A 15,847-nucleotide genomic window follows, 5' to 3' on the forward strand; every position below is an offset into this window, starting at 1 on the left:
ATGGCTTTTCCCGCCCTGGTGGAGGGCGTGGGGCAGAGCGGGGCTCCTCTTCTCCCTCACCACTTTAAGGGGCCCATCCTGACTCTCCTGTCCAGACCTTCGCCATGTTCCTGATCCACATGGAGAGGAAGAAGGGCGTCCGGGCATCGGGGGTGCTGTTTGGATACTGGCTGCTCTGCTTTCCCTTGCCAGCTACCAGTGCCGCGCAGCTGGCCTTGCAAGGGGTAAGTGGAGGCCCGGGGGGACCGATATGCCAGTTTCAAGCCTTGTGTCCCGTCCTTCCTCCTCGCCTTTCCACACACGACTTATTGTCTACACAGAGACATACACCACAGTTGCTTAAACTCCAGCAATGCATCAATGCACTCCCTCACACAGGTGCACACATCCTCCCATACATTTTTCATGGACACAAATTCCCACTGCCTGACACGCGCACGTCACACACTTTACTTGCACCCCCAACACACACCTGTTTTGCCCCCCTTTGTGCATCACACAACCACAGACTAAGACCCACACACCTGCACACAGCCGTCCACACTTGCTGCCAGCCAGTGTGTCCGTGTCTTCAAACTCCCACGTGACTCAGGCATGTGTGTCCCACATTCCCACGCTGCACATCCATTCCCACATCCTCCCACATGCCCCCTCCGCCCCCCGCCCCGGGCACTGGCACACTGTTGATTCACAACCGTGGGAGTGTCCCCGTTGAAATCTGAAAGTGGCCCTGTACACAGGGCAGGGCGCTCCAGATGGTAAGGGGCAGGGTTAGTGAGCAAGAGGACTTACGAGGCTTGTCCCAGGTGCTGCAAGAGAAGTAGATCTCTGCACCTGCCTTCCAGAACCTTCGAGTATAGAGGCCTTAATGGGGTTCAGTCACATCTACGTCCAGATGGTCTCCACGACACGTTACTCTTTCAAGTGTGTGTTCTTGCAAAGGTTCCTAGTGCGGGAAGAGTGGGTGGAAGTTACGTTCCAAGGAAAGCGGACGCAGTAAGGAGCCTGGCATTGCCCCCCTCCTGTGGCCTCCTCCAAAACACACCTGCACACACTCTTTCTGTCCGTGCGTGCACATTTCCCCTCCTTCTCCCTTATCCTCACCCACGCGCTCACCCGCCAGAATGTGCTCATTCTGCATCCCCGCCCACCATTCTGTTAACTGTCCTGCAAAGGCACATTTGCATGTGAAGGGACACATGGATCTGTGTTGAACAGCATCCCCAGCCTCCACGCACTAGATGCCAACAGCACACCTCCCCTTCTGGTGACCCAGAGTGTCTACGGACAGAGCCAAACGTCCCCCGGTGGACAGATTTGCCCCAGTTGAAAACTGCTTGCATAGACGGCCACACAAGACATCTGCACAGGCTGTAGTTCACGATTTCTCCAGCTAAATGGTTGCTCCATCCTGCTCCTGAAAGGCAAAGCCAGAGGAACACCATTCTGTCCTCGAGGACAGATGTTTACAAAGGCATCTTTGTAACTGAGTTTGTAACTGATGGGAAAATTCCACAGGCCATCCACTGATTTGTGAAAAGCAACGTTCCCACAGTTGACGGACACAGCACCGAAATAATAATATTGCAACCACCCACACTCTGGAACCCCAACCATGAGCCAGGCCCTGCGGAAGGCTCCCATCATGGCTTCATTGGATTCTCACAAGAACGCGCTGTGGCAGATTCTAACAGTCCCATTTTAAAGATGAGGCAATCAAAGCTAAGAATTGCTAACGGCTTCCTTAAGGTCACACAGCCCAGGAGTGCAGAGCCCAAGTCCATCTCCCCCAGATTCAGAACAAACTTCCTGATAGAAACAGTGGTAAAAATGGCAGTAGAGGGAAGGTGGGCCATAATGTAGTTGGAATATCAAATTGCCTACTCTCTGCAAAAAACAGAAACAGAAGAGTATAGAAATCCAGTGGAGGAATTGCAGTTTGAAACTTGGGCTCTTGTTTTAAGCCACAAAAACTCAACTCACACTAGCTTAAGGGAGGAAGAATCCAAAGGAATTTATTAGCTCGTAAAGGGGGGATCTCCTGGGCTTAGCTGATGCAGGTGTCCAGATGACACCAGATCTCCATTTCACTCTGTCTCTTGGCTCTGCCTTGTTAGCTTCGCTCCCCAGTGGGGTGGCAAGAAGAGCCACTGATTGCTCCAGACCTATGTTCTGCCAATGTAGCAAACCGGATGGAAGATCTCCCAATGGTTCTAGCTCTCATGGGCCCAGTGTGGGCCCGGTGTCCATTCCTAACGCAATCACAGTAGCCAGGGGACGGGAACATACTCCTTGATGAGACCTCAGTCATCTGCCCAGCCTGGAATGGAGTCAGTGCTGCATAAACCACACACCTGAGCATGGGAAAGCAAATTAAGGTGCTCTCACCTGAGGGGCAGCGGATGCCAAAGCAGTCGTGGCATGGCGTGTCAGCAAAAGCTCGTGGTTTGGATCAGATCCTCTGCGTATCCTTGAGCAAGGTGTTGTTGCTTCTTTGAGCCTTGGTCTCCACGTGAATAAAGAGAACAAGGAAACTCCTGCTGGGGTCAGGGTGGGGAAGGACTTGATGAGACAATGCCGATAAAGACTGCTGCACAGGGGCGCCTGGGTGGCCCAGTCAGTTGAGCATCTGACTCCTGATCGCAGCTCAGGTCTTGATTTCAGGGTCGTGGTTTAAGCCCAGCACTGGGTTCCACACTCGGTGTGGAGCCTACTTAAATAAAAAGAAAGAGTCCTGCAAAGGCACGAGGCAGAGCAAATACATGCTCAATAAAACCAGCTGCCTTCTGCTTTTTAAAAAAGATTTTTAAATTTATTGTGGGGGGGCACGAGCAAGGGGAGAGGGAAAAGGGAGAGAAAGAATCTCAAGCAGACTCCCTGCTGAGCACGGAGCCCAATGCAGGGCTTGATCTCATGACCCTGAGATCTTTACCTGAGCCAAAATCAAGAGTCGGACACTCAATCGATTGAGCCACCCAGGAGCCCCAAAACCAGTTCCCTTCTCAAACCAGAAAACACCGGCCATGAGCAAGCAGAATGAGAGATGGCGGTGGGGGCTGGCGTGGAGAAAGGCATTCCTTCATGGCACAAGGAAGGAAAAGTGTCCCCCCAATGCACATTCCAGGGGCTGAGGCCAATTATCACCTGGCTAAGGAGAAACACCTGTCCACCATTTGTACAGTCAGAACGTGTGTAAGTCAGGTATTCATCCATCGGGATGCCAGGAATGCAGGTACCCTGGCTTTCAGACCCCCATGGCCCTGACTCCCCGCCTGGGCACTGCTCTTGGTCTCAGAAACCCCACTCAGCCTTGACCTTCTCTCCCCTAACAGGTATCCTGCCCAGTCTGTGCTCTTTGCTGGCGTCGGGCTCAGACTTCAGCATGCCACACTCAGGGGGCCCTCTGCTTTCTCTCCCACAGGGTTTCCAGAATGACCCCTTCTACCACCTGTCGACCTACCTGTGCTTATCGCTGGTGGCGGCCCAGTTTGTGCTGTCCTGCCTTGTCGATCACCCCCCCTTCTTCCCTGAAGACCCCCAGCAGTCTGTAAGTTGCCGTGCCTCCAGCCCGGTGCCTCCCTTGTCCCTGTTCTACTTCTGGTCTCGGTCCCCCTGTGAGACAGAAGGGAGCGAAACCAAAGCACAAGCCTTTAATAATGTTTTTTTTCATTCTTTCATTTAGCAGAATGGGCGTTGTATATCTACTGTGTGTCATGGGTTGGCCAACTTTTTCTGATCAGAGCAAGATAGACAATATTTTAGGCTATGTGGGCCATATGGTTTCCATGACAGCTAGTCAACTTTGCTGTTGCGGTACAGACAGTACATTAAAGGAGCGTGGCTGTGTTCCAATAAAACTCTATTTGCAGAGACACACAGTGTGCGGGATCTGGCCTGGGGATGGCAGTCTGCCAGCCCCTGCTCTGTGCCCCAGCTAGGTGCCGAGGATCTAGGATGAACATGTAGATGGGGTCCCCGTCCCCATGCAGCTAACAGCCAAGTCAAGGGACCAGACATTAACCACATAATTCTACAAACACGTGTGAAATTATAACTGGGACAAGTGCCCTGCAGGAGAAGTTCATGGCCCCTGAGAGTTGACAACAGGTAGCCCTGAGCTAGCCTGTGAAATCAGGAAAGAATTTTCCGAGGGAGAGATTACCTCAAAAAAAAAGCTCAGCTATGTGAGTAATCAAGTGAAAAGTACGGTAGAGCTTTTCTGTTGTATGAGAATGGAAGAAAAAAATAAAAAATTGATAATGAGCCGTGATGGCAAACAGGCAGTCTTGTGCCCTGTTGGTGAAAGGTGTAGATGCATGGGAATTTTCTGGAGCAGCAGGCAAGATCTCAGGACCAATCCCTCTGCACCTTCTCGCCATATTCCCTGAGGGATATTGTCGAGAATGTTGGTGTCTGTGTCATGCATGTTCCTGCTTTGAGAACTTCTTGGTCTCAGTATTAATAATAGTTGCTTCTCTGGGAAACTGTTCTTGTGGATGCTGTCAGACTTGTGGCATAGTCCCTTTTCGCCTTGCCTGCTGGGAAGCACCAAGCCCAGTGGTGTCCGCGTCCGACAAGTAGGCAGGGCATGTCAGTGAGCCCTCTCAGTACCAAGCTCATGGTCCGTTCATCCCGTCTTCCTGACCTTGGTTCCCTTGCCTTACACCAGCCATGGAACGTGAGATCGAGTCCTCCCTCCACCCTGTCTCTTGTCTTTACAGAATCCATGTCCAGAGACTGAAGCTTCCTTCCCTTCCAGGGTCACGTTCTGGTGGGTTTCTGGGTAAGTAAAGTCAAAGGAAAGGGGGCGAGATGGTGCCCCCCGCCCCGCATCTACTGCTCTTATTCATCATCACAGCTCTCCCCCTGAGACGTTTCCTTCTAAGCCTATCCTCCCAGCCTCGTTGCTTTCTTCTTCCCAGCCACGTTGCTTCTCGGTCAGATTTCAATGTGCCCAATATCCACATCCTATTCCCATTCCCCCACTAGAGTGAGGTCTGGGTTTGAGTCCCAGCTCTTGCTCTTAGCCAGCCCATATGGCAAACATTCAGGGTCTCAGTTTGCCTCTCTGTATAAGGGGAACAACTCTACCTTCATTAAATGTAAATTGCTTAGTGCTGGTACACAGCAGGTGCTCAACAAAATCATATCAATTACTCGGCTTCATGCATTCCACCAACACCTAAGAAGCACCTACTATGTGCTAAACCCCAGGGCTGAGGAGGTAAAAGACCACATTTTTACTCCCCAGAGGCCCCCAGGCTGGTGGAGAAGACAGATGTTTCTCCAGGGCCAACGCTGAGGGTGTGCCCACCTGCTGGGTCCCCTCTTGGCAACACTGCAGTCAGATCTTGGTAGCATCTGGATTTGAATCCTAGCCCCACCACTTCCTGTCTGTGTGACCCTGGGCAAGCTACTTAACTGCTCTGTGTCTCAGTCCCTGTGCCTGTAAAATGAGGATAATAAAAGTATCTACCTTGTAGGGTTGTGAGGATCAAGTGAAGTCAGTCTTGTGAGGCACTTAGCACAGTGTCTGGCCCTTAATGAGTATTGTACAAAGTGGTTGTTAAATGCACGCGGAATAGGATGCCCTGGGGGGAGGAATGGGTGGGAGGTGCGCACAGGTTTGCTGACCAGCTCTAGAGAGGACCTAGCCCTCTGTCTCCCAAATGTGGCATTTATGGACCGTTCTTTAAGCTTTTTGCCTTATTGGGGTATTATTTTCCTCTCTTAATGTCTTTCTTCTGGAAATCAACTCACTTTTTCTACTTTCATAAACTTTTTTAAAAGGAAACTTTCTATCACTGCCAGGTTGGAAAAATCTATTAAATCACTCGCCACGTAGCTCTCCTTCCCCCAAAATTCCAGTGAAAACCAAGCCATGTTAATAACTTCTAGATCAGCACTAGATTGCCTGACTTTGCCCTGGGTTAAACAAAAAAAAGAAACTTGGAGGGGCGCCTGGATGGCCCAGTCGGTTAAGCGTCTGACTCTTGATTTTGGCCCAGGTCATAATCTCAGGGTAGTGACATCGAGCCCTGCGTTGGGCTCTGTGCTGGGCATGGAGCCTGCTTAAGATTCTCTCTCCTCCTTCTGCCCCCCCCCCAAAAAAAAAGGAGCTTGGAAAGTCTCAGACTGGGAACTAAGAACGAGCATCAAATAAGACCTTCTCCTTGGTATTATCAGAAAGATCACAGAGATCTGAGAAGCAAGCAACACTCCCGCTGTAGAAGTCTATAGTAATTAATTTCTTGGGTATGTGTGTTGGTTCGCAAACTAGCCGCCATACCTGGAGGGCAAGGAGAGACTGAAGAAGGAGGTAGGCGATTCCTATTGGCAGGTGGCAGCTTTAATAAGTGAGGGGACTTATGAGGCTTGTCCTGGGTGGCCACAAGACAAGTGGATCTCTGCCCCTGCCGGCCAGAATCTTAGTTTATGTGGAGGGCTCAACGGGGTTCGGTCACATCTACCGTCCAGACGGTCTCAGCAACACGTTGCGCTCTCAAGGCTGCTTCCTTGCAACGGTGTTTAGTGCAGGCAGAGTGGGCAGAACATAACCTTCCAAGCACAGGGGAGGGGTGAGGAGACTCCAATTGCCCACGTCCACCTTATAGGACAACTGGAGGTCACATCTTCTCCGTGACCTCCTCCAACACTACGCCATCTACAGTCATCTCATGTGCTCGTCTTAAGTGTTGGGAAACTCTTTCATTTTCAAGTGAGAAAATGGAGGTCTACTGATAGGAAGTGACTTGTCCAAGGTCACAGAGCTGGTAAGTGGCTTCATCTGACAAATTTTTTGCCCTATGTCAGGTGGCGAGGATATAGAGAAGGAGAATAAAGGTAAATACTCTTTGTCCCCATGGAGCTTACCATCCAGTGGAGGAGAAAGACACTCAATAAATAATCAGACCAAAAAAGTAAATTATAATTGCAGCAAGCATTATAAAGAAAACTCAGAAAAAAGTTTATAACGGGGAAAGCTGAGGGGGGAGTTCAGGTGTCCAACTCTGGGCTTCTGACCCCTAGGGAGGTTTATTTCCATTGCCACACAGGTCGTCCCTTGGTTAAGTCATTTAATCTCTCTGAACCTCTCTTTGTTTTCCTCACCTGTAAAATGGGTCAATAGTTATTGCATGAGATTTAATGAGATGGTCTTTGTAAACTGAGAAGTGCCCCACAAATGTTAGGTGTGGTTAGGTTAATTGCTTTCATTTTCCTGAGGGGCCAGCAGAGGTGCAGAGAGGTAAAGTGACTTACTCAGGGTCACACAGCTACCAGGTCAGGACCCTGCAGGGGGAATGGCAGCGGGACCTTGCCTTGGTGACCTTCTTTTACAGGCTGGTCTGGAGGGGCTACAGAAGGCCACTGGGGCCAGAAGACCTCTGGTCACTTAGCCGAGAAAACTCCTCAGAAGAACTTGTTTCCCAGCTCGAAAGGGAGTGGACAAGGCACCGCAATGCGGCCCAGCGGTGAGTGTGTGAAAGATGAGAGCGTGGCCCCATGCCTGGTCGGCAAAGTTCATCATCTGGCCCCAAATACAACCCCAGACACTACTCTGGGCTTCACTGCCATAGTCCTGCCAGCAGATCCCACTAAGCATTAACTGACCAGGGTCAAGGGACGTTTCCTCCCAGAGTGCTTTGCAGGCTCCCAAAGGACACAGTGGGTGCTCCTCAGGACCCCCAGAAGGAAGCTTGAATGGGGGGATGTCAGGCAGGAAACAGGCGGGTGCGGGGAGTGGGGGAGTGGAGGGTTGGGTGGTGGTTTATAACATGCACGCAGTTACTTACTATTTAACCTGAAGTACTGGTTTCCTGGTCCTCAGTTTTCTTATCTGTCCAATGGGCATGCCATCAGGCCCTGGCTCATAGCTCATGGGGGAGGGAAAAAAAGGATTTTGGAAAAGAATTTAGTAAATACCTCAAAAATGGTAAAAGCTCAAACAGTATCCGTTATCCAGAGGATTTCAAGCTCGTTCTAGTCCTGTCCACTCTGCCTCACTCCTGCCCTCTGTGGCATCTCTGGAAACTTCTGTCGTCCCCTCTGACGCTGAGGTACCCAGTGTGGGAACCTCTGACCTACAGAAAAGAGCAGTCAACATAGGATTCGTTAAACGTGAGTTAAATGCAGTCTTGCCATTGAGTAGCTGATGACCTTGGACAAATCCCATGACCTTGGTGTTTCAGGGGACAGACAAAAGTGACTTAGCTCTGTGGGAAGAGTTACAGGGTTCCCCGGTATACGCTAGGATTTCTGGTGGTTGGTGTAGATAGCTGAATCCTCCAAATTAGAAAAAGGGAGAGAGAACCTGTCTATTGGCTCACTAGCGGAGAAGGTAGTCTAGCCTCAGGTGTGGCTGGATCCAAGGACTTGCATAATATGTCCAACTTCTTTCTATCTCTCAGCTTAGCTGATGTCTGTTGCGTCGACCTGTGTCATATCCCGCCAGTGTGGCAACTCCCACAAAATGAGTGTCTCTCCTAGCATCCATATAGAAAATGCTAAGGACGACCTCTGATTGGCTGGCTCGAGTCGTGTGCCAATCAGGGACCAATCCCATGGCCCGGGGGCAAGACACGCCCCCCCCCTTGGCGGTCCCTTCAGAGCCACCGTAGGGTGTGATTCCACAAAAGCGGTAAATGATAGGAGCAAATCAAAACAGCAACTCACTCTCCAGGCGTCCAGGCATATCTTGTTGTCCTCCCCTCCACTCATGCAAGATTGTTAAGTGGCAGAATTCTTTCAAAAGGGCCCTCGAGGTCCTGCCCGCTCTCTCCCAGCTGTGACCTCCCCTAGGGGCATGAGAACTTGGGATAGCAACATTCTTCACAACAGTTTAAGAATCCGTAGCAATTGACAGAAAGAAAGGAGGAAAGCATGGCCAGACGGAGATCCAGCTCAGTTATTTTCAGAGCTGACTGATTACCCACAGAGAGAACTTTGGCTTTCTTTCCTAAGTATTTTGCAATTCTGGGGGGAAGGGAGAGGGTGTCATCCTGAGAGGTCAGGAACCAGCCAACTGCCGACCAGATGAGGTTCGTAAGGGTATGTTTGTTCCACTTGGTGTTTACTGTTGTTGTTATTTGGGACTTTTTTTTTTTTTTTAAGTTGCCAACATTTAAAACATTAGAGACTTCATGTAAAAATCTGGAATTCTGGTCTCTTTTAAAGTAGACTGGCAGGGGACACCTGAGTAGCTCAGTCGGTTAAGCGTACGACTCTTGATTTTGGCTCAGGTCATGATCTCAGGGTCGTGAGATCAAGCCCCGCATTGGGCTCTGTGCTCAGTGGGGAGTCTGGTTGAGATTCCCTCTCTCCTCTCCCTCTGCCCTTCCCCTGCTTGTGCTCGCTCTCCAAAATAAATAAATAAATCTTTTAAAAAAATGAAAAAATAAAGGAGGCTGGCAGTGCCAGGTCACATCCCTAAATGGCAACAAGGGAGTGGATCTGGGTAGCAGCTGCCCCAGTGGACAGGGCACATGCTCTTTGACTTGCCACAGTCTGCACCCCTCCCTTTTGTTGGACCTGGCCACTCGCCCACACCCCCTGCCTCTTCCTGTGGTCATTTGCTAGTCCTGCCATTCTAGAGACCTCTCATGATGGTACGTGAGACCCGCTGGGAAGGAAGAAGCTGGCTACTAAGCCTGCAGGTTGAACACAGCGATTCAGAATTCTGGGGCAGGCAGCCAGAGCAGAACAGAGCAAGACATCCAGCTGGAAAGAGGCCTTCACAGTCACTGCCTGGCCCATCCCATTTAACAGATGGAAATACTGAGGCTCAGGGGGGAGGGGTCCGAGCAGGCATTTGAATCTCAGGCTCCTGGCTCCCAGGCAGTTTCTGTCCACCAGACCAGGTTGCCTTCCTCCCTTCCACACATCATTATAACTTTATGCACCAGGCACGCCCTTGGCACATGTCACACATCTGTTTTTTCCCATTCATTTGGCAAGTATTTATTGAGTGCCTACTGCGTTCAGGAGCTGAATGTGGGGAAAATATGAGCAAAGTCCACCCACCTGGCGTTCTAACAAGATGCATAAAGGTGAGGGCTGCAGAGGGTGAGCACAGCTTTGAAGGGAATGAACAAAACGATGGGCTGATGGGGAGGGGTGGCCAGGTGACAAGAAGGTGACATCTTTTTGGCATTCAAGACCCAGACACCAATATGTTTCTGAGCAGCAGGCCATGCCCTGCTCAGCAACAGACCCTCCAGAGACGCCAAACCAAACAAGAAGCTGGGCCATGGTCAAGGGGCAAGGCCTTGGCTTAGTGAAGTTCTGGCCCCCAGTGCTCACCAAGATCAGGGTTTTTTTTTTCCCTTCTTTCTAAAAATATTTGTGAGTGGGGTTCACAAAGAGGTGCTATATGCACCATGAATTGAGATCTGGGCTCAAATCCCTGCTCGGTCCTCACTGTGTGACCTCAAGCAGCTGCCACCAGCTCTCAGAGCCTCTGCGTCCTCCTAGGTACAACGGGGAGCCCACAACAGCCACCAGGCAGGGAGTCAAGAAAAATCGATAACGGGGACAGGCAAAGGGCTGATCCCAGGGCCTGGCCCCAGGTCCCAGCTCTGTAAACAGGCACTGAAATTACTGCTAACCCCAGAGGTTGTCAGAGCGGGAAGGAGCGCAGAGAGTGGGACCAGCCCCGTCCTTTCAAGCACGAGGACACAGAGGCCCAAAGAGGGCAGTCGTCTGCCCGAAGCCACACAGCCCCTGGGCTCTCAGCAACTGAGGACCTGCCCAGCTGGCTCCCCCCACCCCCAGCTTCCACCTGTAGTTTCATCCAGACCGAGAGGGCCAGGGCCACAGACGTCAGCTGTAATTTTAAACTGGTTCTAGACCAGCTCTAAACCACCTCCGGGCTAGCCCCTTGTGGGAGGGAAGAGGGGGAGCTGCATCAGCGACTCACAAAGTGCCTGGGCTCTGAAGGCACAGAGTTGGGATCAAATCCCAGTGCTTCAACTTCCCCGCCACGGGCCCTTGGACAAGTTCCTTCTAAACCTTCATCTCCTCATCTGTGAAATGGGCATCACACCTGCCTGCCAGCTTCCTCGGAGGACCAAGGCATGCCTGGCACACAGGAGGTGCTCAATGCGTGTGCATTCCCATCACCAGCCCGAACGCCTTAGGGCTGCCCTCCTGCCCAGCCCCTCCCCCACCCAGTTGTCTCATAAAGGGGTCCTCGGGGGACAGAGAAGAACAGGTGAGGGAGCACAGCTGGATCCACACCCACTCGTCCCCCTTGCCAGGAAAACGGCCCTGTGATTCCTGGTCTTGCTGGACGCTCAGCAACCACCTCTGACAATATTTAAAAGGACCGTCTTAGTCCATTCACGCGGCTCTAACAAAGTACCATAGACTGAGCGTCCGATCGACAACGGAAACTGATTTCTCGCAGTTCTGGAGGCTGGGCAGTCCAAGATCAAACCACCACCATGCGGTGTCTGGTGGGGCCTGCTTCCTGCTTCCTAGATGGCTGTGTCCATGCTCTGTCCTCACTTGGCGGGAGGAGGAAGGCGCTGCCTGAGGCCTGTTTTATCAGGGCACTAATCCCATTCATGAGGGCTCCATCCTTGTGACCTCATCACCTCCCCAAAGCCCCGCCTCCAAATACCAGAACACGGGGGGGGGGGTGTGGGGGGGTGTTAGGTTTCCACAGATGAGTTTGGGGGGGGGAGACATTCAGTCTATTGCGATGACCCAGAGCCAATATCTCATCTCCCTGAAGACGCACCAAGGTGAGAGCAGCTAAAAGGAAAGGAAGCCGTGGCATAGAGACCCCAGAGACGGAGCCCTTGCTGCAGCAGGAGAGGAGCCAGAGGGGCCCGCTGCTGAGAGCCCTCTGGCAGATGTCCCGCTCCACCTTCCTCCTGGCGACCTTCAGCATTGTCATCTGTGATGTCTTCAGGTTCTCTATCCCCAAGCTCCTCAGGTGGGTCCAGGCCTTGGGGATCTCACTGAGGCCGGCGGTCCCTTCCTTAATGGTGTCCTTCCGGAGCCAGGGTGAGGGGGTGGGGGGCATCAGCTCTCCTTCTGCCTTTGCCTAGTCCCCCGGAGCTCAGAGCCCTGGAGGGTGGGTGGAAAGGATACTGAGGAAGGGAAAAATAAATAAATAAATAAATGAGAAAGCGACAAACCTCAGGGAGAGAAAATGAATGAACTCTAACCTGGCTGAATTGGTTAGCTTTTGCCGTGTAACAAAACAGCCTCAGAGCGAGAGGCTTACAACCGCTTCTTGGGGTCATGATAACGTGGGCCAACAATTTGGGCTGGGCTCCGCTGGGCAGTTCTTCGTTCCTCAGTTGGGCTCACTCAGGTGCCCGCGGTCAGCTGGGAGGCTGGCTGGGGACTGGCTGGTCTCAGCTGGTCTCAGCTGGGACAGCTGGTCTCAGCCCCACGTCATCTTTCACGCCCCACACTGTCTGCTCTGGCAGGGCTCGAAGACACAGAATGAAAGCTGCATTTTCTCTTGACCCCTTAGGCTTGGGGCTGGCACAGTCTCACTCCCACTGTGTTTTCTGGGCCGAAGCTGCTTGTGTGGCCGGCCCAGATTCAGGGACTGGCGTACTTGTTTGCTGGAGCTGCCGCAGCAAAGGGCTATAGGCTGGGTGGCTTAGGCAACACACGTTTATCTTCTCAGAACTCCAGAGGCTGGAAGTCCAAAATCAAGACTGATTTTATCCGAGGCCTCTCTCTTGGTTTGCTGTGTCCTCACGTGGCTTTTCCTTTGTGTGTGCATGCTGAATGTATCTCCTTGTGCGTGCAGATTTGCTTTTAGAATGACACCAGTGGGATTGGACTACGGTCCCACCCTAACGGCCTTATTTTAACTAAATCAGCTCCCGAAAGGCCGGAGCTCCAAATACAGGTGCATTTGAAAGTACCAGGGATTAGGACTTAGCATAGGTATTTTGTAGGGGCACAATTCAGCCATGACAGGTGGAGATAAAACGCTCACCTCTTGGTCAGAGGAACAGCAGTCATGTTGAAAATGAGTGCAGATGGTGGGAGGAATCACTGCAGCCGTTTTGGCAAAAATATCTACCACGCTGTCTGATTCTCCACACCTTGCCAGGCTCGGGCAAAGGCAACAGCCACACATGCCTTCTCTCACCACTTGTACCCTCCCTCTCTCAAAAGCCTTTTTCTGGAGTTTATAGGCAATCCCACGACTCCCGCCTGGAAGGGGTATCTCCTCGCGGTGCTGATGTTCCTCTCTGCCTCCCTGCAATCGCTGTTGGAGCAGCACTTCATGTACAGGATCAAGGTGCTGCAGATGAGGCTGCGAACAGCCATCATGGGCCTGGTGTACAGAAAGGTGAGCCCTGGGGGAGAGGGGTGGGACTTTCCCATCCCCCCTGCTTTGTCCCGATTTCTATATAAATGTTCTAGCCAAGAAGGGTCACATGATATCATGTGTGCCTGAAAATGCACTCATTCATTACTTTACTTATTTGTGGTCACTCTCACTACACTCTCACCTCCTTGGTTATTTCCCTAAGACCTTGAGTGATCTGACCCTGGGACTTCTCCAACTCTATCACATCACACACCTTCTCTCTTGCTCAACCTACTCCAGCCACAAACATACCAGGCAACCTCCCACCTCAGGGCCTTTGCATTTGCTGTTCCTACTACCTGGACACCCTTTGCATTTCTTTTCATCTACCTACCTTCCCCTCGTCCCCCCATGAGGAGAAGGGGCTAATCTTGGGGCTGTGCAGAAACCAGACAGAGGTGGGCTGTCAGCTATGTTACCAGGCAACACTGCTTATGGTAAAAATGACTCCCGACCCATTGGTAAATTCACTAGGGCTGAAAATTCTGTCAGTGGAGTACAAATACCTGGCGGGGAGCCATAGCTTTGGGCTTCTCTTGGTGCAGTGACTCGTATCCCCTCGGGAGCCCTGAAAGTGAAGTTCATGAGACTACCCGCCATAGATATTGGCTCCTGTGGGGTCTGGAGCACCTGAGCCAGGGCGCGCCAGTCCCCATGAGTCTCCTCTTGCACCTGCGCTGTTCCCCGGGGAAGAAGCGGTGCAGGGAGAACAGCTCCTGGATGGCTGCATGGACGGCTCCCCAGACTGCCTGGCCGCTGGGTTTCAGATCCATGTCTCCCCACCAAGCGCACATGAGCTCAAGCTTGGTGTGGCCCGGGTGGTCTTGAGTCCACCTGCTGAGCTGAGGCTGAAAGGAAGACAGGGTGAGGCCACTGCTCATCTCCGGAGAGGTCAGACCCCGGCTCTTCCTGCCGGCCTGCCTCCACATTAACCACATTAACCGTGTCTTCTTATTTTCCGCATCCAGTGGTTTGATATCCGGGGCGTTGGCAACCTTGGAGGGACTCCTCCCCGGCCCAGGGCTAGCCCATTCCTAGAGGTAGTAAATGACTCATTGGGCGCATGCTTTTCGCGTGCCAACCAACCCATCCAGAGCTCACCCTCCCAACTGCCCCCTTCATGGGGCTCTCAACACTCTGGGCCGCCACACACCTGCCCTCATCACCCCAGGGCCAGGTACTGGACCATGAGGGACAGCTCCTGAGCCCCAGAGCCCATCACGATTATTCAGAAGAGCCAATCCTGCTTCCCCTGCCTGGCCCTTCCTTCCTGTGAAAATCACAAAAAAGGCCCTGGCCCACAGTCTACCTTGCTAATAGGTAACAATCATAGTAATTATTATTACTGAATAATATTACTAATATTACTGAATAATATTTTAAAACATTTCTTCCTAACACTCCTCATAATTGTCATTAAAGAATGAGCTATGGGGCACCTGGATGGCTCTGTCGGTTAAGCGTCCGACTCCTGATTTTGGCTAAGGTCGTGATCTCAGGGTCCTGGGATCAAGCCCCTTGTCAATCCCCACTGAGTGTGGAGTCTGCTTCTCCCAATCCCTCTGCTCCTTGCCCGCTCATGCACGCATGCTCACTTTGCTCTGTCTCTCTCTAAAATAAATAAATAAATCTTTGGGGGGGGGAAGAAGAATGAACTATGTAAGTCTTTAATTTCCCTTTCCAGCTCAAACTCTGCTCCTGGGAGAGCAAGCTGCCAGCCTCTGTCATTCACAGCTATATTCTTAGTACTCAGTTCACTGTGAAGCCCAAAATGAAGTTTTGGGGTTTTGGGGGAGATTTTCTACTCATTCTGGGCTCACTCCTTCACCCCCTTACTTCTTCCCTCACACACTCAGCAGAGAGGATTGCAAATAGAACCTAGAATTTAACAGGCTGGATGGGGTCCACTGTGACCCCAGGGCCGGGGCACATCTGGGGCTGCCAGAGAACCAGGTTAGGGTGTGAGAGGCACAATAAATGCCCACAGGGTTAGTCTGCCATCCTGTCTAGCTCGTGTCTGGCCTTGGCCATATCCCAGATTCCAAGCTTAGCCTAGCCTTTAATAAGCCCTCCAACTTTGGGCAAGTTGGTCAACTTCTCTGTGCCTCAGCTTCCTGGCTGTAAAATGCAATGAGTCATTCTGCATTTCATTGATTCTCATCTCACTTTTTTAACCCTTCTGAAATCAAGACGTGTCTTTTGTGTTTTAAGTTAATTGCATTGGTTTTTTTTTTTGTTCCATTAGTGATACAAAAATAGAGCATTTTATCCATGGCATTGCAGATGGAATGAAATACGACAGTCCCTGCTCTGTCTGTCTGTGGGATGTGCTCCAGCCCAGAAAACAGTTACACTGCTCACGTAGCACAGGGCCTGGGACGCAGGGAGCACTCAGCAAAGGACTACCACTATCGTCATAAACCCCAGGGTTTGACGTGTTATGCTACTGACTTATCCCTGCAGGGCTCTAGGGATCTCAGAGCCTTTCCGTTTTTGTCATCT

The 15,847-nt window shown here is 51.5% G+C and overlaps 1 protein-coding gene and 2 long non-coding RNA genes across 11 annotated transcripts in view; 1 reads left to right on the forward strand and 2 right to left on the reverse strand.

Moving 5' to 3' along the window:
* The window catches only part of LOC103668630, a 16,901-nt gene extending 2,229 nt beyond the window's left edge, over nt 1–14,672 (reverse strand). For 2 of the 9 annotated variants that reach the window (XR_005836053.1, XR_005836049.1), the window contains exons 1-6: nt 14,018–14,670; nt 13,852–13,913; nt 8,674–8,795; nt 7,924–8,081; nt 3,461–3,612; nt 1,257–2,537 (exon numbers count right to left, since the gene is read on the reverse strand). This is a non-coding gene — a long non-coding RNA (uncharacterized LOC103668630). Of the gene's footprint in view, nt 1–1,256; nt 2,541–3,460; nt 3,613–7,923; nt 8,082–8,311; nt 11,590–13,851; nt 13,914–14,017 lie in introns of those variants that run through there. The other 7 variants (XR_005836050.1, XR_005836055.1, XR_005836056.1 and 4 more) reach the window with 7 other exon arrangements.
* ABCC6 (ATP binding cassette subfamily C member 6) overlaps nt 1–15,847 on the forward strand; it is a 56,676-nt gene that overhangs the window by 5,980 nt on the left and 34,849 nt on the right. The window contains exons 5-9 of the mRNA XM_040635281.1: nt 3,422–3,547; nt 4,722–4,783; nt 7,341–7,472; nt 11,735–11,938; nt 13,147–13,324. Of these exons, the coding sequence (XP_040491215.1) occupies nt 3,422–3,547; nt 4,722–4,783; nt 7,341–7,472; nt 11,735–11,938; nt 13,147–13,324 (702 nt within the window). The remainder of the gene's footprint in view (nt 1–3,421; nt 3,548–4,721; nt 4,784–7,340; nt 7,473–11,734; nt 11,939–13,146; nt 13,325–15,847) is intronic.
* Nucleotides 219–1,206, reverse strand: LOC121103783. The gene is made up of 3 exons (XR_005836059.1): nt 1,117–1,206; nt 793–946; nt 219–312 (listed from the first exon to the last, which is right to left on the reverse strand). It is a non-coding gene; the product is annotated as an uncharacterized LOC121103783 (long non-coding RNA).

This window comes from Ursus maritimus, unplaced genomic scaffold (assembly GCF_017311325.1).
Source record: "Ursus maritimus isolate PB19 unplaced genomic scaffold, ASM1731132v1 scaffold_2, whole genome shotgun sequence".
Classification (NCBI taxonomy): Eukaryota; Metazoa; Chordata; class Mammalia; order Carnivora; family Ursidae; genus Ursus; species Ursus maritimus.